The sequence below is a fragment of the Tyto alba genome, unplaced genomic scaffold (genome assembly GCF_018691265.1).
Source record: "Tyto alba isolate M040663 unplaced genomic scaffold, T.alba_DEE_v4.0 Super-Scaffold_46, whole genome shotgun sequence".
NCBI lineage: Eukaryota > Metazoa > Chordata > Aves > Strigiformes > Tytonidae > Tyto > Tyto alba.
The window spans coordinates 10968504-10991145 of NW_024881322.1; the positions used below are offsets into that span (position 1 = coordinate 10968504).

The following is a 22642-nucleotide window of genomic DNA, read 5'->3' on the forward strand; positions in this document are numbered from 1 at the left end:
CAACACTGCCGCTTAGTGAAGCCTACCCACCATTAAAAGTAAGGAAAAACTGGTAGGAATTTTACAAACAAAACCAAGTTTTCTCACTCTAATAAACAAAACCTGTATTGGGAGAGGACTGATGGTGTTTTGTTTAAACAAAATATTATCTCATCGCCATTAAGTGAAGTGGAGGAAAATACTCCAGAACAATCATAGAATATCAATTAGTTCACTGATTTTAACCCATCCAAACACTTTTAAATTTATTTTTAAAAGCCAGACACACACACACACACACACCCAGGTTAAAACCTCAACAGTTTCAGGTTCATAAGCTGGTAGGATGCTGTTCCACATTCTCACCTTGTGCAAAGAAAGTAGCATCTCATGTCACCTCACATTGCACGAAATGAAAATTTTAAGCAGCATCTCAGGTCACCAAGCTGGTCACTGCCAATGCCTCATAGCTGTCAATAACTTACACACCAGCCTGCACCACTCCCAGACCCATAACCTGTAATGTTTTATGCTCCACTGATGTCAACAGGACAACCGATGACCTCAAGAACTAAGCTGGGATTCATACGCCGTTATCCCCCAACTGAGGAGCTGCTACTGCACAAGCTTTCTTTCAAAAGCAGAACCACGCTGTGTCGTGCCGTGAGGTTTCTATCAGCGAACGCAAACCTTACACTGTGCTGAAGGAGCTGCTAACAGCAGTAATGGTGATGCTCATGCCTAGAGGACTACGTAAACAAGACACAAAGCTTCCACTGACACTAACGGACCGATGCTGAAGAAATCAAAAGGCAGATTTTACAGAGAGAAATCAGTGACTTTGGAAATAAGAGTCCTCTACAAACTTTAAAATAAAAACCTCAGCTACATCTTATTTCAGAATGAAAAATTAAAACAGATGCGTAAATCAGCCACCATTTTGTTGTTACAGCATTCCGATTTGCACTTAAACAATTAGCAATGGATTTCAAATCAAAATACAGCACATATTCATGCCATAATTACAGTTCATTACAATTCACTGTCAGAAGTGCAGGAAACATTTGCAATGAACTGTTAGAAAGACAATATTAAGAGACAGCAGCTCTCCTGCCTCTCTTTCTGTATAAATTTGAAAGACTCTCACTTCTGCTCACAATTTGCAGTTTTGTGACAAAGTGCCAAAACGCACCGTCCCAATTTCCACAGATTTTAAGAATTCAAGAAACCTTTGTCCATCACCCATAGGTGCTAACACTAACAGATATAGGGCCAGCACATGAAAGTCAGCAGACTCTCCGGCTGCCCTACTAGCCTCATTTTGGGGAAAGCCCAGAGGAGCATGGTTCTCTGCATGGTTTTTTAACCTAATGGGTCATTAGTGATGTCTCCTCATAAACAGAAAGGCTACAAAGCCCCTTAATGGATTGCTGGGTGGGTTGTTCTGCCTTTGCTCCCACTAATGAGCACTGTGCCTGCCACAGCCAGAAACGAAGATTCATTCTCCTCAAATAGTCTGCTTTGACAGGACCAGCTGAGGAATGTTGTTTTTTTCGTTGTTTTTCCTAAAGCACAAACAAAATTTCTGCAATTGTACTACCAGTGTCAAATTTATAGTTGTAAGCTGTCTGCTGAGGACCTAATGAACTATACACCAAGAATAATAAATAACTAGGATTTTAAAATGCAGAGAAAAAAAAAAAAAGTTATCAAAAATTAGAGAGGAAAAAAGCTTGAAAAAGCAATCTGGAAAAATGTCTCCTCCAACTACCAACTTATTTAAACAACAACATGTTTTTTTGTATTTCATAGCGCTATTTTTATTTTTTAATCCCATTTTGACTTCATTTACTATTTATAAAATGTTTACACTTGTCAGAAGAGAATAGGAGAGGCGTGAGATCAAGTCACAAGCTTAAACTAATGATCCAATATGTGCCTGTTAATAAAATTAATCTACAAACCCAGTAGGTTATTAATCTCCAGTTGCGAGAAAAAGTTTGCCTGGGCAGAGAGACTCTGCAAATGTGCAGAGCATTACGGAGCGCTGCAGTACTACCAGCACCACGACAAGGTCCTGCCCTCCCCGTCGTCACCACAAGTCTGGGTCACCATTACCAGTGAGGTTGCAAACAGCATGACCAGCTCAGTTAATAAGGATGCAAAGCCTGAGGGAAGACTGTCAACTGAGAAATAGGATACTCAAGCAACAAACATCTTCAGGCTTGCCAACCTGCAGGCCTCCCTCAAATATTAAAAATCAGAAAAGGACGTTTAGCTGAAAGAAATCTAAGCTGACTATTTTATAGAAGATACCAGAGTTCAATAACATTTGCATGTGTTTGTGGGGTTTTTTTCTTCAATACCGTTTACTGCATTTTTTTTTTCTAACATCGATTACAAAAAATGTATTATTAGTAAGATACAGATGGCAAACAATGTTTAAAACCAATTAGTAGAACCAAATACTCTAATCATTTGGGTAGAGAAGAGGTTGACTCTGCAAAGATTTGGGTCTGGTCTTCTGATGGAAGTGGGTGGAAGTTCCACATTCACAGCTTTAAAGTTCCCTGCAACCGTACACTACATTGGCTAAAAGGAAGCAGAGACATTGTGCTTATCCTGGGAAATCTGTTGCATTAGTTTATAAATTTGCAGGTGAATCAACTGCTTGAAAATGGAAGAAAATCATATGTAATTTTGAGTAAGATGCAGTATACTGTCAATACACTAATACAGTATATAATTACAGTAATACAGCAGATACAGTGAATCCATGTCATGTGAGTCTTAAATCAGTAACCATCACAGTTATTTCTCTCCTGAGCTTCTTTTATCCCTGATATTGTCAGTAATAGAGTCTGCACAATATACCAAATTGTGTTCGTGCATGTAAGGGAGTGAATTTGTCAAGCTTATGTTCAGTTCTGGCATAAATTAAGATCTTACACAAGTCAAAGCACGGTTTACAATTATTATTACAAATCCATATAAAATCAGGAACTTATTCATTATTACCACACTGGTTACCTAAAATTTACACCTTCAAATCCTAACCACATCACAGTTTCATTTTAAGCAGTAAAAATAGGATTTGCATAGCCTTTTTGAAGAAACACTGGGTACTTCTGGAGACCTTATCACTAACTCAAGTACTTTAACTATTTAGGGATCTTTTGAAAAAAAAAAAAAAAAACCACAAACAAAAGAAAACAAAACAAAACAAAATAAAAACAAACAAAACAACATACAATACCTATCCTATATTGGTGGTCTTACCCTGGCCACACAGTACACCCATTTACATGCTAACAACCATGTGCAAGAAAACAGACACGAACGTATGCTTACAAAGAGCGCTGCCCACCTGTATGACATTCAGTATTTCATTTAGTCCCCATGTCTGGCAACAGTGGATCACCTAAGAACCTCAAACCCCACTACTCCAAAAAAACCTTATGGATGAAACACCAATTCCCTTTTAAGTCTATTGGATCTTTGCAATTTGGGGACTGTGCTGAGAAAATTGGAAAGTATGACCCAATTATACCTTAAAGGCTCAGAAGCCAACACACAGGGAGGGGGAAATCACACAGGCTAAAAAGATGTAAAGTTTGGGGCATGGTTTTTTTTGTTTCTATTTAACATAACCTTTTGATCACCCAAGTTTTTATTTCTTGACAGTATGGGTGGAAGAAAAACATCTGTGACCTAAAAATGCATCTTCACAAAACCACAATTGCATATGAACTCCTTTAATATTTCCTAAAAGTTGTCAGGTATATCAGTTAGTCATCTTTCTGGCAGCATGTTTCAGAACAAAACACACACCGCGTTTCTTCCTTCCCTGTAAAGCTTTTGATCAGGTGCTATGGATGTTTAAGAGAAACTGGATCTTGGAGTAAGTCAGTGCTCTTTGCTGTACACCCTTGGGGAGCTGAGCAGCCCCTTCTCACCCCAGATCTGCCAGAAAGCGTAGACCCTTCCAGCAGCCAGGACAGCTTCTCTTCTCCATCCTGCCTAGGGAGCTATATCAGGTAGGTGCCAGCAGGATACCTACAGGGAACCAACTTCAGTAGGTGTCCTGCAGCACCCAAACCTTTCGCCAGAAAAAGCTTCCCAAAACTCTCTGAGCATCCGCGGACTTCTGCAAAGTCTGCTCCAATTACTCAAAATCTTTGGAAACCTTTTCCCCATCCATTTTCTGTCACAGTGAAAATAGGGAGAGGGTGGATTATGAAATAATTTTTGGCCAAGTGATCAGTTTACCCAATTGCCAGACACAGTATGTAACCGGCATCATTAAGCCTCCTAACCAGTGTTTTTCCCTGGTACAGGAGCACTTCTGCATGCTTCATGGCAATACCTGGTCCAGACTTGGGGAGAATACCCAGGCTACATCCCAGGGCAGTACTGATGTCCAATTTCTAGTGCCTGTGCTTCCTCTCATGCAGCGAACGACCATTTCAACTCCTTCAGCCTTATTTTTGTGCTGGAAGATTATTCTCACTTCAAGATACGGCTCAAGTTCCTTAATTATGTGCTTGGAATACTTTCACTGTGAGGGTGACTGAGTGCTGGCACAGGCTGCCCAGAGAGGTGGCAGAGTCTCCCTCCTTGGGATGGACCTGGGAAACTGGCTCGAGCCGGGCAGGGTTGGACAAGTTGACCTCCAGAGGTCCCTTCCAGCCTCAACCATGCAGTCATTATGTGAAACACTGAGTCAGATATATAGTAACAAACCTATAGCACAGCAAAGCTCCATCACTACCTCCTTTAGATGTTTTCCTGTCTGCTTTTTCTTTTGCAAGTTGGTCACAATCATTTGCCTTTCTCATTTTATAGTTAAATCCTTCTGCAGTCCTTACTCAAGCAAGGCCTCAAAGATACTTTTCTGGACTTATTCCTTACAATAAACCTTGTATTTTTGAAATAGTAAAGCTGGAGTAAGCCGCGAAACATTTCCGTGTGTCAAAAATTAAAATAAAGTTCAGCTTTCAATAGCAACATTCATATTCTACTATCATTATGGTGATTTTAATGTGAACTACTTCCATTCACTTCAGCAGAGTTCCTCTCAATTTCTCAGTACAACAGAAAACAGAGGTCACCCCTCAGGCATATTTTTTACATGGACTCTTTCAAGACAGTCCCCAATTATGTGCTCATTTTATGCTTTCAATTCTGAGTCAACCATTGTAAGTAGTAATGAAAAAAACCTCAAAACTAAGTACCTTAAGCAGGTATTCACTACTGAATCAAGTTACAGATTTAAAAAACATACTGCAGGGTGGTAATAGCTATCAGGATACATGGACTAAGGAGATGAGAGGGCATTTCCTTGCATCTGCCATGTTTAGAAGGAAACTAAAGCAGTTTCCTAGACCTCTATTTGCATGGGAGATAAGAAATCAAATACTTGGGGGGAAAAAATCTGCACTCATTTAAAATACATTAATTAGCTCTGAAATAACTGGCTGTGAAACAGGAAACACAAATACCACACCAAAAGGACAAATGGAAAGAGACAAGCGTGAGCTCTGAACACTATGGTTCTGAAGACTTAGTCACTGCATTAGCAGAGCACACAAACAGTCTGGTATTGTCAGGGCTGACTTATATACAGCACATAAATCTTTATTATGAGGCATATGTTTCTGACAGCACCACAGTGTGCAGGCTGTTGCAAGATGCCTTTCAAAAGAAGCAACCACCTCACCATGTGTAGAGAAGATGGGTCTGCCAGTACAGCGCCTGATGTAGCTGAAAAAACCTAGCAAGTGCTGTAGTGCACGTCATCTGCAAAAGCCTCACAGGTAACAGCGAAGCAGCTGTCTGAAGGAATGCATCACAGGAAAGCGAGTTCAAAAGTGGAGATTGCTGTGGCGTGCAAGAGTAAGAAAAAAACCAACCAAACAAACAAATGAACTTCGCAGGTGCAATGCAATGTTCATTTAATGCATGTAATGGGGGACAGCATGTCAATATTCCTCTCCCGAATGAATGGCAACGCAAAGTGATAGGTAAGGTAATAGGGCTAGGAATAGGCACAACACCACCCCTGAGGACCTGCAGGATCATCATCTGGCAAACAAAATGAGTAACTGACAAAACGTTCTTACACAAGGATGCCATCAGGAGAGCAATGGGATAGTGAGAGCTGAGGAGAAGCGCTGCTGCCGCCAGGATTCAGAGAAGTTGTGAAGATTCAGGGCACTCTTATGCAGGTGTTCTGATGGTTTAACGGTGTTTTCTTGTTATTTGCACTTGTCTTCAATTAAATGGACTGCTCAGTCCAACATCATGTTGGCCTCTATTTTGAAGGCATGCTGTGACACAGTATGGTGGCCTTTCTTACTTTGCTAGTTTGTGAATATCTACTACATCTGCCCAGTGTGCTTTTTCTGGTTTTATGATGGAGGGTCTCCTAGGGCTCTGTATTACCACCACGGTAAAACTATGTAAGCATTACTGTTCCTTTGCTTTACCTTGCAGGACAAAACTGCAGTACAAACGACTATTTTGATCATGGAGGCATGGGAACATATTCTAAGAGTTTGAGAATTTACAGAACTTGAAAGCAAGTATAATCATTGTCAAAAGGCTCAAACTTAATGATGAAAGGCAGAATTCCAGCCCTACAGGTTAAATTATTTGATTAAATTCTCTCAGAATAATGTTTTTCAAGAATGAGGGCCCAAAATTACAGCCTTCAAATAGGTTTCATGTATTTAGGAGCTGATGGATGCTAAAACACAGTTTCAAAAAGTCAGCCTGGGAATTTAAATACAGATAATTGTTAAAGTACAGTACAGTTATATTATCACAACTTAATACTTAAAAGCACTCAAGATGGCATTTCAAGCATTTGAAGGTAAATAATGCCTCATTAACAGATTGCTGCTTTTACAGTATGAGTCACTAAGAACTTCTGTTATGATGATAAAAGCACATTAAAAGCCATTAAAAAAAAAAAAAACTGTACAAGACAGTTCCTTCAAGGTGCTGCCTTCTCTATAGCACAAGAGAAAGAAACCCCTCAAATACCAAATACTACATTTTTCCTGGTTAAAGACTGTATATCCTTTAATGTTTTTTTCATAACAGCATCTGGACTCTAACCACATTATGTATTTATTACTAAACAAGGATGTAAAAAGTCATAAGTTATTTTGACAGGCATTCTCCCCCTCTAACCGAGGTTGCAGGTAAGTCTGGCAGGACTGAAAGAGCACGTAATGCTACATGGGAGCAATGTCTCCCTGCGTTTTTCATCCAGTGAGTGTGAGGTTTATTCTATCACTCTTGCCCACCTCTCAAGATGCTCAGTCCTAGTACCCCAGCAGCAACATTTCAGTGGGGCTGGCACCAGTGGCGTTTCCCATTATGAAAACCATGGTGAAGCTGAAGGCTGCAGGACAGACAGAGTCAACGCACACTGAATTTCTTCCATGCCAAGTTATTCTGTGTGTGGACCAGATCCTGAAGGTTTTCCAGATACACAGTTTTTAAAGAACCTGATCTAATGCTGAGGTATCATCGCACAACTCGTGACCCTCACAAGCTTTCCTAAAGCTTAATTCCAGAAAGTTACCCTGTTTCAATCTATGGATGCAAAGCCACAGTACATCTTGACTCCCTGAGTCTGCCCGAGTACAGGCTTCAATATTTGGGCCTGGTGTTTTGGGGCTAAAACACAGGAATCTAGCTCAAAACTCAGGGTAGAAGCTGGCAGGCCAAGGCCACACCAAAGTACCAGCTCTTCTGCTAGACCAGTTCTGAAGCACAATAACTTCTCTCAGACAGGGACCATTTTGGGAGCTTCAAAATGCTTTGCTGTGCTGTGATCAAACTAAGATTATTTCTGTACGTAAGAGCCCTGCTTCTCCTGCTCCCACTCCCATGGACTGGGTTTAGTTCTTGATATTCAGGATGTCTATCGAGACTGAACATCTTGCACAGTGCCTATTTATTTCCAGCTAGTAGAGGCTCATAAGTGGTAGCACAGTTTATTGCAGAATTCATTAATATTTGATTTTAAGGATGTGGCATACTCTGTAAGCAGCTGAAAATTACAATGTTGCATAACTGCTGTCATCTATATAAAATCACATTTTTCTATTTTAGAAGTTCAAAAATTAACAAGAGAAAAAGGAAGCAAATTCAAGATTTGAAGACTACCGATGAAGGCAAGATGGTTTCCCCCCAAAACTAATGGACTAATGAAGAAACTATTAGCTCTCTTGAAACGTCCCATGCGTACAAATTAATATCACCACAGATTCTTGTGCCTACTTCTACTTCAGACCGTGAACATTTTCCCTGTCTTCAGCAGGAAGACTGATGGATCAGAAGTCATACCCTGCAGAGTCACTGGCCTGAAGAACACCACCTGTTTTTAATAAACTGTCAGATACAGTCTCACAAGGCTACTTTGGCAACAGCAAGCAGAAACAACTGATTTTTCTTATAAAGACAAAGGTTTCTCAAAACTCATGATATTTTTTTTGTTTCCAGTGATCATGTTCTATTTCCTACATTAAACACGAGGCAGGCAACAGAAGCATGCAAGGCAATTACTAAAACCAATTTGGACCACCTCTAAAATTCACTTGCTCATGTATCACACCTAATTTCTGAAATGTCCAGATTCAAAGACATTTTTTCACCTACAACGGACGTACACTTACCTCTGAGGAAAGCCTAGGAGCCATCTTAGATTTTCAGCTCTCCCTCCAGTGATTTGAAAGTATAAATGACCAAACAGAATCTTGATTAATGGGCACTTTCCTGCTACAGCTTGGATGAGCACAGAGACATGGGTTAATTACTCATGCAATGAAGAGCCTCCCAGAGCTGAACTACCTACTTGCTACTCCACAGCACACTCTTCCTGGGAAACCTCCCATCTCCCCATATAGAGCAGATGACAATAACCTTCTAGGTTTGTCAAAATACATACTGTTAGGTGGTGTGATAGTAAGGATTTAAAACAACAACAACAAATAGAAAAAGAGAAATACCATTGATGTCTTCTGATTAATGCTTAATTAATATTTCATTACAGTATAGAACAGCTGTAAAGTACATGTCCACCTTAATTATAAACAATTTAGTTTTGATAAATTACATTAGATGAAAATTTAATATTGGAGCTATTAGAACTGGTTAATTAGCCCTAACATCTAATTTACAGAGTAAGTAATTTCCATGGGTCCAGTATATAGCTTACATTGATTGAAGTAAAAATGAAATCAGTATTCAAGGGTCAAATTCAGCTCAACTTCAAGTATACCAAGTATTTTACTTTTTTCTTTTGTATCTTTCATGTAAAATAAGCATGTGACTAAAATGAGAGAATGCTTGCTCAGAAAAAAGGTTGTCCTAATTCATGTATCATTAAAATAAAGAAAATAAACATTTTCAAGAAGAATACCAAAAAAAGATGGGGAGGAAAAAAAAAAAAATCTCAATCTCTTACAGATGAGCATCAAGCAATGAAATGACAGATGTGCACAACCTCATAATGCATTTAGCGGAACAGTGGCAACTTCCTGTCTGAAACAAAAGCCTGCAGCATCACCGTAAGATATTGCAGAAATCTCTACCCAATGTTAGCATGTGTACGCGCTGAGTTATTTCTCCAGTTACCACGTGACTGGATAAAAGCAAGGCAGCTCCTCCATTTCAGGTGGCTCTCTCCTGAGATAAAAGGCCGAGGCATTGTGGTGCCTGAGGAGGCTCAGGCCGCTGCTGGAGGTAGACGTTTCCTGAACCCCAATGCAAAACATCTGATTCCCCTTAGTGCTTTTCTGAAGCATTTCTCAGGTACAAAAGCCTTCCCCTGCTCGGCATGCAGGGAGGATGCCCTGCCCAGCTCTGGGCTGCAGCAGGAAAGGTCAGAAAGGAGCTGAAGGCTAAAACCTGAACATCACAGCAATGACTACTGAGACACTGGGCTCCTGCATCCTAAACACAATTACTATTGCACTGAAAAAAAAAGTTTTTTCTAATCATGTTCCTAATTTCATCCCAGACTGAAAGAAACATATCGTTTTTGTATTAAAAAAATCAAGAAATAAAATTCATGGAAAATCAACATCATGTGTTACTTAAGCACTACATATGTTGCTATGTAGCTACATAAGATAATAGTTATTATTCTCGCTATTTGTTTTACTGATGTTCTTACTAAATTCTTAGTTGCATAATGTATTAGTTCATCTTAAACTGAAACAAAATGTCTCAGTCAGTGTTACTTCTCAGTTACACAGTTTCTCTATTTTAGTTGCATACATCTACTATGCACCCTTATATTTCTCTACACATTTCTAAACATAAGACACTAGTACACAGATTGGGAAATGGCAACTGTAAACCAGAGGGAACGTATAGATAATCCCAGGTTTTGTTTATTTTTTAGTAGTCAAGGAGCAACTATTGTGTAGTGAAGATGGGAAAGAGGTAACTACAAAAGGAAACAGGGGAATGCAGCTGACTCCATAGCCCCTTGAAAAAATTAATGTAAGACTCCACTGAAAAAAAAAAAAAAAAACACAAACCCAAACCAGAAATAATCATGGTGCAGGAAAGCATATGCGAACATGTGGCTCATAAAAGTGATTCTGTTCTCATGAGTTCATTAGTGTGTGCACATATATGATAATCAAGGAAAGCATAAGGTGCTTAAATGCACATGCAATTCCATACACCAAACCATTTGCCAGATAACTATTCTCTATTACAACAGGGGAAAAAAAGAAATAATTCAAAACTGTGCTTCAAATACTCTGGCAAACATTGAATTGCTCTGACTGAGATTTTACAAAAAAAGATATATGTGTTCAGGTACATACTTGTAACTACTACCATATACCTAACTAAAAAAGAGCCATTATGAATTGTGTGTGGAAAATGTCCCATCTTTCCCATCAGCAAGCAACTGCTTAAAGAAATTAAAGTCATTTACACTGAATACACGTTATTCAGTCAAGGGGAAAGGCATACTTTTCTGCATGCTCCAAAGCATGTAACATTTGGCATCTCAAAGAAGGTATCTTGGCACTTCAGCCTAGGGTAAAAAAAATTTCTAGAAACTATTCCTCATGGAAATTGCCAGTGTTCAGTGAATGCCATTTTCCTGATGTGTCTGTAGGATCCTGTACTAAAGTTCAGATTCTCACGATGGTGAAATTGGCCCAGTACACCTCTACTAGCACAGATGTTATCTACAGCAAGATCACTCAGCATATACACAATAGAAACCTAAAGAGAACTTTTCTTCTTTGTTTGCAATTCAAACCACCCTTACACAGAGGAGACAGAATAATGCAGATTGAATGTCGTAACTACGAAGGTCTTGTAGGTTATTCAAAATACATACTGTACCTTATGTCTTCTGCTGCTGATACAGTTCAACCCTAGATTATAAGGAATCCCTGGAACAGACATAACATCTTAGTATTGCCCAACGTTTTTGATGCATCTCAAAGGCACCAAAAAACCCTCCTACTGGGCCAATATTATATTGACATGTAAATATTAACAGAGTAGGAAGAAAACCAAATATTTCAAGGATCATAACTCATGATGCTCTTGAAAAAAAATTAGTCATAACTGAAGATGTGAGTATTGGTATAAAATTCGTAATAGGTATGTTACACCCTCAGAATGTACGAAAATGTCTAAATACGACCATTATAATACCACAAGCACTCCACCTTCTCAATTCTGATGAGCCCTGCCACTCACGCTTATATAAAAATGTACATGAATGCATGTGTGGGCTGTGGTACAGACATACTTGTCACATGGGTGATGATCTCAACCAAATGAAAACCCTCTTCATTTACCAAGAACACCAAGCACACTTCCCCTACACTTCTCCACCTATCTACAGATAATCAAATGAATGAATCTGATTGAACTGATATGTGTAATAATTGGAACAGTTCTGCAAAAAGCTCTGAAGTACTTCCAGTTGTTCGATAGGAATTATGAGGAATATCAGAAGCTGGCACATACATGTTTTTTGGTTCCACTTTGGGGTGCCCTGTGTAACATATTACCTCAATTCCAAACTTCTGTTTATATCGTATTTCACTGTTTTAAGTTCCCCGTACATTTCTGTGTATCTTTAGATAGATGACAGGCAGACACAGATGACAGACAAATATACATTACAATGGTGACACAAGAGCAGTTTCATAATGAACAAAGCAGACTTTGCATTTTAAATAGCATTTGAGCTATTTGACTATAAAACAAAACAACAATAAAAAAAAAAAAATCCTCCATTTTCTTAGCAAATTTTCTCATGTATACTACCAAGAATAAGATTTCAAAAGTTGGACAATTTAGTTAGGCAGGACTTTCTAAGGTATGAGACCATGACAAATTTTTCAAAGTTGTTCCTCTTTTCTTAATCCAGTCTTAATTTCAAAAATCATATGTAAATATAATTAGTTTTTAGAATCCACTATTCTATAACAAGAGCTAGAGTACAAAGACTTAACGTCATGAAGGTTAACAAACATTTGGGTAGTTTAGGTCATCTCTTTGTTTTAAAATTTCTTTCCATAAAAAAGCTTCAAAAATGGTACTTGTTCACATTCCAGTAAAAATTAAAAAAAAAAACCACCTTAGATAAAACTCCTTGTTATAAATACTCTTCAGTCTGACAAATTGTCATTGTGGTCTGACTGTATTTTTACGAGAGACTTCACTGAGAGTTCACGAAAGCTGCAGGCTTGCAGTCTCGGAGAGATTCAAGTCCTAGCACTTTTTTACTGTTGTTTTCCCCTCCCTGTAAAGCAGCACGGATGACCAGGCAAGCCTCAGCCCTCATTCCAACTGCAAGCCCTTCAATAAGCACTTCCTCAAATTCCAGACCCCCCCCAAATGTTGGTACTTTATAGGCACAGGTACACAGAAGTGGATATACGTAGCCCTAAGGTGGCCAACTGATGAAAGAAATGAAATGCGCCCTATCCACTCCATTCATAACCTAGCCTTCTGTTTGACAGACCCTACTCTGTACCACGGCACCTCTCGTGTGGTGGTGGCAGCACCAGATTTTCCCAACCAGCCCATTCATCTCGAAGTCATTACCTCTCCGGACACTCGTGCCCCTGAGCACCCACGGGCTGCGAGCACGGGAGGTCTCTGCTGAACAGACCAAATGCCCCTCGCTGCCTGGAGCCAGGGAACACTCATCACCTGCAAGCGTGACCAGAGCTGTGACACAAACCCTCACTCAGGGAGAGGAAGAAGCCACAAGGTGCTTATTGAAGCCCACAAGGTGCTTATTGAAGCCCACACGGTGACTCTGCCGAGTCATATGCTCCTCCCAAACAGGCACGCACACATACAGAACTCACAGCCAGGGCAGAATTTATGAATTCTGGAGTATGCAAGACTACTCTTCCCTCTCCACAACATGCACCTAAAGTACTTTGGAAACCATATGCCGTAAAGAGATAATTTGTTGTCAAAATGCAAATCTTCAGGATATCTGTCTACGGGGCCCCTCCATAAATTCGCATAAAACTAGCAAGGCTCAGGCTGACAGTACCACATAACCACGCTGAACAGCATTTCAGCTGCTCTACAGATTCACCAGTATTCTGGATACTGTCCAAGTAGTAATTAATAGAGTCAACACATTCCCAGCATTTGGTGTTGTTTCTGAACCACACAAAATTGTCTCCTCTGAGAGTACCGAAAAGCAGAACACATGAAATCACATTGGACGCTTTCAGATGTGGAATTTAAACAATATTTGCTGTGGATAATAAAACCTCATCAGCTCTTATTCAAGTCGGATAACAACAACGTATTTTCTGTCAGAGCCAGGGACTTTTTTTTTTAAAAAAAAAAAAAAAAAAAAACCAAAACAAAACAACAACAACCAAAAAAAATGAAACCAAAACACACCATCTCCTCCAGTTATGAAAAGGAAGAGCTCCTTCTACAAAGCTTTATTTTACAGCAGTATCAAAGTAATGTGAATAAGACACTGGAAGCACCATGTTGCAATACAAGCTCCATATAATCCAGTTACCTACCACCAAATCACTGCAGAAGGGAAAAGCTCTGCAGTTTGTGTGGTGCTTACAAAAGAGCTGTACTCAGTCAGAGGGGCAAAGCCCTGTGTTTGCTTCTGGAAGATCTATACAGGGATGGTGTCAGAACCAATTTGTCTAGCTCCATGACTCACCTCCAGCTTGCAAGACCACAGCTGAAAGGGTCATTCAATCCATTATACCCTTGCAAAGTCCTGCCCGCTGAGCTTGCCACAAGGATGCCAGTCCATGTCTGGTGAACAGCCTTGCTTGCTCGTTCCCACCATGCAAGAAGCCAGAGCTTCACCAGAACACTCAGATAAAGTTTTGACTGTTGAAGAAGACTTCAGTGTCCTCTTCAGAAGCGCTGTGCAAGCGTTTGCAACAGTGCTTCCAGTGCTACCCATCTCTGTGATGCACAGCCACGCAACCGAGCAAGGCATTATCAGATAGAAATGTAATATTTCCACATTATCAAGTCAACCAGGAGAAGGCAATGCTGTGAAGAAAGATCTGTAGCGGTTGGTGCACTACAGAGGTAACACAGATGTGAATGAAAAAGGGAGAACTGTAAAAAGAGAGAGGAATGCCTAAAAAAATCATTCAAATATGATTGTGTTTTGTTTAAGAGGAGACTACCTTTTTCATTTACAGCTCAAAAACGAAAAAGTTTGCTGTATACCCAGCTTTTTCTTATTCATACCCAAACATAGCCCTTGCACAGGGGCAGGTATTGACAGACCCTGAGGTTATCCTTAGCAGCCCGAGTGTTAGTTTTATTGAGCTACTGTAATTCTCTTGACTTCTGAAAATCAGACTGTTAGTACATGTTTTATTCAAAACTTCAAAAACATTAAATGTCTAAGTGTTATTTTACAGATGTCAGAGTATCTTAGGGATAGTCTACAAAAAGGAGCTAAAATAAATTGCTCATGATCTTAAATTTACTTCACACACGGAAGATTTTTAGGGCTCAGTGAAATAACAAATACCAATGTGTTTGGCTCAGGTTTTGATCTTGCAAAATTAGGTAGTCCCTCTAGCCTTTTACAGGAGAAGCTAATAACATTAAAAAAAAAAAAAAATAGTCTCTGCAACTGCATCTAAGTAAATCACCTAACTACTGGATATGTAAATGAAATAAATGTTTTTGTTTTTCCTACTAATTGAATACAGGAAGTACACAATTTTCAAATAGGGCTTTCCTGTTCTAATACCAGATACCAAAACTTCATTACAGAGTTGTAATTACTTCCTCTTCATTATGTAGTTTATAGGTAAAGAGGGAGAGGAAGGCTATGGTTCCATGATGGTTACTACACACATGGCACTTGGCAGAACAAGTAATGCTGATTAGGCAAGGACATACGATTGAATCTTTGCTAAATTAGCCAGGGAACTCCGTATCGGGCCTTCGCTAGCTTTGTACAGGTTCATGGAGGAGAGCATAAAGCAGGCCAGCACAAGTTTAACCTGCCAGGAATTTTGCAATGCATTTGAACCATCAGAAGGAATTGATATCTCACAAAAACTCTTTGGTCAAACAATGAGAACTGAAGAGAAAAGAAAGTGGAACCAGGAGGGGAGAAAAGGAGGAAAAGGAAATGAATGGTGGCAGATGGTGGAGGGGAGCCAAATCCTAAATGATCAGGTTGGGCAGAAAATGACTCTTCAAGCAGGGAGAGCCAGAACAAGGGAAGAGGCAATCTTCCAAATACGTTTGTCTTATTTAGGAATATAGCTGTATGGTATCAGGTGACATGTAAAGCAACAAGCTCATTTCTATAGCAAAGTGGTGCCACTAAGGAGTCAGGGAAAGTAACTTTCCAAGATACTGTGCTAAGTTTCTTGCAAGAGACAAATGGAGTTGATTTCTCCTTATGCATCTTTATATCCTTAAATAACCTTACAATGCAAGCCCTGTTCTCCCCTCCCACCCTAAAAAGCACCCACTCTTGCTACAAAAAAAAAAAAACAACAAAAAAACCCAAAAACAAACGAACCATGCCACACAGTCATGGTACAAACCAGCTCTTGTGAAAGGGAACAAGGAAAAACACAACAGTATTGCTACTTACATTCTTGTATTGCTGGTCTTGTTGATAATTACAGATTTTCCAGTCTGATCCACATTGTGATCCATTCCAAAGTAAGCTGCCACTCTGTGCACTAACATCCTCTGATACGATGACATCTGAGGGAACTTTTTATAGTGATTACTGGAAAAAAAAGAAAACAAGTTGCATTGATAATTACATTTCCATCTGAACTATAATTAAATTAAAATATCAATACATTCGGTAATTCTGTGGACAGAAATCTAACTGAAAACTTCTCCTTTGTGCATTTACATATAAACCTTTGCTACAAGAAGGGAGAAAAAATAAAGGAATTCTTTGTAGAGTTTGTAATAATCACATTTCCATGTGCTACACTCAGACAAACAAAGCTTACGCTTCACGGTATCTACTGAGTATTCTGTATATTGGGAAGAACTCGTCCCCCAATGCCTCCCCCCCACACACATGTTCGCACTCCCTGCACAAACAATCCTGCAGATTTGCTGAGACACTGGCAACAGAGATGCAGAGTGATGCTGGAAAGATATAGTTTGGCAAATACTGCTTTTTTCTCTCTTATTGACAAAATGCTTATTTCTCATCAGCATAATTTCTTCCTCTGCTGCTATTCTGTCTCTCCATTTTTTAAAGCTGAATAAACACTTTATTATAAAGAGCACATGGTAGCAAAAATGCCTCCACACAAGTTCAGTTTTATTTTCCAGTGCATTAGAATAACATAGCACACAGGGAAACCCATGAGGTAGCATATTTGATCATCCTCTGCACTGAAAGCTCTAATTACATTTTTGTATCTAAATGAGCAGAGCCAGTGCAATTATGACGCAATGAAAAGCAAAAGGTTTTAATTTACACCTACTGTATTTTAAGCAGTACCACCATGTGGCAGGAAATTAAAGCCTGATCTTGCAGCATGCCAGTAACAGCACCCAGGAGCTGTGTGATCCATACGAGTGGATCCCTCACACAGCTCACATTGCTACACGCACACGTGACTTAATAACCAAGTGGGGAACTAGACTTACTTGTTGTCACTAATAAAATCAATAATTTCCTGTTCCATTTTCAAGAGTATCATTCTGTCCCTGTCAAAAAGAAATGCAAGGATTTGTAGCATCAACTACTGGTAGACATTTCAGATGAAAACAATTAATATATTGATGTTTGTAAGGCAATTTTGCAAGCATTGCCAGACAGCTTGATTAAAAATGAAACGTGATTTGCCCTGGCACATCTGGAGAATATCACAGCCTGCTCTGCTGCACCTTCACTGGCATACGTGGCAGATTTAGCTCTTCCTTGAGCCCAACTATGGTCTGAGAGTGCTTCCAGCCACACCACACTGTGATCAATGCATTGCACAGAAAGACTCCGACTGCTATGGATAGATTTGGTCCTTTTTCACCCTTTTTTTGATGGAAAATGAGGTTTCCAGCTAACCTAGCTCTTTCATGAGAAGAGCTGCTACCCACAGAAATTTTCAACATTTTATCTGAGACACATCTTCAACGAGGAATTGATCTGCAGGTGAGAAGACTGGGCACACACCTAATCTAGTTAGAGAGCACAATGGAGAGCAACGCCTTTGAACTGTGGCTCCCAGGAGGCAATGCCACAGCATTTCTCCATCAAAATGCTCTGTTTTCAACTGGAAGGTCTCAGATGTTCATTTTTACCCCCCTCTCTTACCAGAAACAGTCAAAAATTTTCCCAGCATATTTCCACACAGACATTTTTTTCTAAGGTTGACAGAGTCCATCACTCCTTATTTCTTTTCAACTTTCTCATTTTGTGCAGATAAAACAATTCAAGGACCTAACATCGTCTATACAAGAGGTTATGCGAGCTGTTAGGTACCCATTTATTCCTAGTTCTCCTATAAATACTTATTTAACAGATTCGGTCAAAACACAACATATAAAAATATTATGGATCCTTCCTTAGACATTTAGAGGCAAATTTAACGATGAGATAAGCTTGTTGCTCCAAATGAAAACTATGGGAATACCAAGAACAGAATTTGGCAGTGTGGACAGGATTTTAACTGTGTACAGCATTGCCAAAATAAAGCTTTATATTCATATACAAATCTCCAACTGCAATGGTTATAACATATTACCGTTAACACCATGCAGAGCTATATGCAAGAAGGTAAGGACAAAGACCAGATGTTGCTGAAAGTGAAATTAAGCAATGGGTGACTGGATAGGGGAGTAGAATTTGATGACTTTTTAATAGCTTTTTTGCTCAGTAAACAGCTTACCTCCTTTACATTTTCCCTCATAACCATCTCCAGAACTAATAAAACACAGTGTACAGTTATGGGAACTCAAAGACCAACAGCTATAATTTCATGAGTGCCAGCTTTAATGAAGAAAATACCTACCTGGGGTTATTCTTTAATGTGTTAATGAGAAACTCATGCAAATCTATGCCTGTTGAGTCTGTATACTCTTGACTGCAATCTGAAAAATAAAAACAAACATCCCCCCATTCATTTATTTAATTTCAACAGTTACAACTAAGCTATAAGATACATCAAAATCCATTTTCCAGCAACAATCTGAAAGCATATGCTCTTAAAGAAAATGCTCATTTGGAGTTCAACCAAGAAAGATCTATGCTTGGAAGCATCAGGTGGACGTTCACAGTTCCTCTGCACCTTTCTACTGAGAACACAGCACCAAAACTAGACAATGACAGAAACTGCTGGTCATTTGAAACTCCTGGGAAACCTTCAATGCCACTCAAGACCCTGCCAAGCTCTTCCTTTAAGCTACTAAATAAAATTTTTAAAAATGAAAAAAAAAAAAAAAAAAAAGAAGAGAGGATTTATTCATCAATGCCTCTTTGCATCTCTTAATAAATGTGGTACACGTGGCAAATGAGGCATCTTGCCAGTGGGGATTCTATTTGCATTAACAGCCTGAAATCCAGTGACGCCTGAGAGTGGGCAGGTAATAGGGATGCGTGACACTAGTCAGAATTAATTTTTCAGCATTGCTGTATTGCCTGACTCAAAAGTACACACAGATCCTCAAGCTGGCGTGAACTGTGAGAGCTCCACTGAAGCCAACTTACAATTCACACCAGCTGCGGATCCACACCCAGGTAGGCAAAGATTATTTTTGAGAGATTGTACCGTAACTTTGTATCATGGATTAATAAAAATATTTTCAAAAAATACCAAATTCAGATACCAGATCTTTTCTGAAGAAGTCTTAGTACATGGTAATAGTAGACTGCAATGCAGGTTAAAGGTCATGGATGGATTTTCTTAGAGCATTTAAGAGAAAGTCTCCATGAGAGGGGAGCAGTCGTGAAGAGGATTATTTTCTACTGCCTACACTGCATAGGTGACATGCCAATATATTATTATTAATGGCGAAAAAAGTGTAGTAAGAGTCTTACACTTATTATATAATCACACATATATTTACATATGTGTTAATAACAATAAAGTATTCAGAAGAATGATTTTACATTAAAGAAAATTAATAACCTCTAATATCAAACCTCAGCTTGTAAAGTTTCTTCACTTTCAAAGCCCAATATTTGTATGAAAAACACTCATGTATTAACATTTCAGGTTCTGAATTTTCTCAATGTACAGAAAACAATTCTGCTGTGTATTTATACACAAAGAAAGAAATGTATGCTTATAAAAAAATCATACGATCCTTTTTATAACAGTAATTATAGCAACTTAAATATTTTTAAGTTCACCTTTTGATAACATTCTGATCTTGTTTTTTTCACTGTTTTTATCTTTTTCTTTATTTTTATCCTTCTCTTTTTCTTTCTCGGAGTCATCTTTACTAGATTTATCTTCTTCTTGCAAGCTAGGAAAACTTGAAAGCTGTAGTTGGATTGATTCCTGTTGGGAAAAAAAGAAAGATAAATTTAGGGCCAGATTCAGTAAGCTTCCCATGGCTTCCAACCTGGAGAGATTTGCGTTAAACTATGTGTAGCTAAAAAAGCTGAAGCCAGATACATTTCTTTCCTATTTGAATTTTTTTTTTTTTTTCCCAGAAGAATAATGACATCTTAGAGGCCAAATTCTAGTGGTAAGTGTATTTCTTCCCTAATATTTGAACACTATAAAGTTTTAGTCTACCTATATTAAGGGCACTACATTATTCTACACTTCAGCAATTTTCCCTTAAGGATTTTTAAAACTGTGAAATATATTTTATATGGGCTTTCTTAGTTAATTCTACAATTTAATTAATACTACACATGTTAAATGATGGTCAATGGATAGATGTCTAAAAATAGAACTTCTTTCCCCTCACTAAAACACCTGCAGGTTCATATAAACTGTTTTGCATATGTAATTGCAGTATCGGATAGACTGAGCTTTCAAGCTCTCATAGCAGAAGAGTGACAGCAGATTTTAAACTCGTTATGTACAAGAGGGCTTACTCACTTAGCAGGTTTATATTTAAAGACATACGTAAACATGCCTTTAGCAAAAGGGGTGAAATGTGCACAGCGAGTTTCAAACAAGTTGTGTTAAGTGAACTTCGCCTGAGGCATCACAAGTTTTATCCTCAAAACTTCCGTATGTCAGAGAGTATAAGTCCTTTTGGAAGCATGCTTCAGCTTTAAAAAGTTAATTAAATCTGAGAATTCAAGCTGGTTTGCATTTTCTGATTTGCTTTGAAGAACTTGTTATTCCCTACTTAAAACATTACTTTATATTGGCTTTGTTTTAACAAAATGCAAACTGTGTTCTTTTGAAGTTACCATGGCATAATTTATATATTTCAATAAATACCAATCTGGTTGGACAAAACTGAAAGAAGCATACTTCTGTGTTCACATTCTTTTGGAGAAAAAAAAAATGGCCAGAATAATACTATATGCTTAAATTAGTGTAAAAATGCACATTTGAATGAAGCTGTCTCAAAACTCCCTGGTAACGCAGTTTTCTTTAATAGAAGAGAATCCTGTATGCCTGATAATTTTTTGGCATCATGTTACTGACAATCAGATTCACCACTGCTGGAGAAAATCAGAACTTCTTGAATGCTAGTAAATTCCCTTCCTTCACAATTTTTCAAAGAATACCAGCGTACCAAAAGATCAATACAAAAATGTAAAGTAAATGGTGGGGTTTTTTAAGCAACCAGACCATTACAAATTCAAAAGGTGCTTTCTATAATTATTAAAAATTTTAGTTTTTTTAATTTTTTGAAGAATTACAAATCAGCCACCACAACACATGTAAGACAAGATCCTAACAGAACAAGATATCAGCATAAACATGCCACAGTAAGACAGAAATTGGTCATTTCTCAGCTTAATCATTATTGACTTTTTGTGAAGTTTGAATGTGGCACAAAAGACTTGAGATGAAAAGCACTGTAAAAGAGAAACAAACCCCTAGAGCTATAATTTAACCTGACCTAGCGTCCTTAACCCCTACTTCCATTAGTTTTGGCTGACAGCACTAGCCAAAAACTAAGTGTACAGAAGTAAAGAGTGGGAACTCCTGGTCATTTGAGGTAAGGATACATAGAAAAATGTTTGCTAACCTGCTCACTCAGCTGCACTCAGAGGACTGACATTATGCCTGCTTTCTTTCGCTTCGAATGGTAGCCCGATTTCTCATTCAAGCAACAGACTCTGAATCAACCACTGCCAAAGAACCCCAAAGGATAACTGATGCCCCGCACTGCCCGGAGCAGAGCGACTGTGCCGCTAGATTTTCAAAACAGGAGAAAAATGTAACTGGCCATGCTGTTCCCAGGATATTCATCCTAACCTTCACAGTGGTTGTTAAAATGCACTTACAAAAACGACAGACTTCAGACATAAGCACACTTATGAACATACAGTAGATACTGTCTTACATGTAACATAATACTTATATAGTTGCACTAGAAGAAACACACAGAAGGGCTGTAGAGTCGTGAAAGCAAGCTACTGTATATTTTCTTAGATTTTTATTGATTTTTCTCAATAATAAAATACAATGTTAATAAATACAATGATACAAGATAAGTATAGTGAACAACAAAATAAATGTTCAAGTTGCAATAATACACTTCTTGGTCAATAGTATAACATTAAAGGCAACATTCCTTTTAAGTAAGGACATAGTGAACCATCAGGTAAGCGTTCAAGATCAAGTAATACAGGTCAACAAGTTTTTTCCCTGTACAGGAAAATGAAGGCAAGTATTCAAATATAAATACAAACATCAAGTCTACAGTACAATCCATACTCAGTAGTTCTGGCAATGTACCGTACATTCTCTGGTAATTAATTCCCTGTGCTTTGTAAACCATTAAGATAAAATAATAATTAAAAAAAAAAAAAAAAAAAAGAATAAAAACTCCAAACCGAAAAAAATAAGCTTTTTCTCCTCTAAAGTGAAAGCAAAGCAATTCGGTTGGCACAAAACTTCCTGTATCCTTCAGCCAGTCCAAGGAGGAGCCTGCAGGTCCAACTTTCCATGGCAAAGCTGAGCCACATTCATTAGTAAAAGGTCAGCGAGAGCAAAAGTGCGAT

At 38.6% G+C, this 22642-nt stretch overlaps 1 protein-coding gene across 18 annotated transcripts in view; it reads right to left on the bottom strand.

The window, feature by feature from the left end:
- Positions 1–22642, bottom strand: part of ARPP21 (cAMP regulated phosphoprotein 21) — a 146218-nt gene that overhangs the window by 82137 nt on the left and 41439 nt on the right. For all 18 annotated transcript variants that reach the window (XM_032997218.2, XM_032997226.2, XM_042806364.1 and 15 more), the window contains 4 exons: positions 19850–20000; positions 18510–18588; positions 17149–17208; positions 16121–16261 (listed from right to left, as the gene is read on the bottom strand). In XM_032997218.2, coding sequence (XP_032853109.1) covers positions 16121–16261; positions 17149–17208; positions 18510–18588; positions 19850–20000 — 431 coding nt within the window. The remainder of the gene's footprint in view (positions 1–16120; positions 16262–17148; positions 17209–18509; positions 18589–19849; positions 20001–22642) is intronic.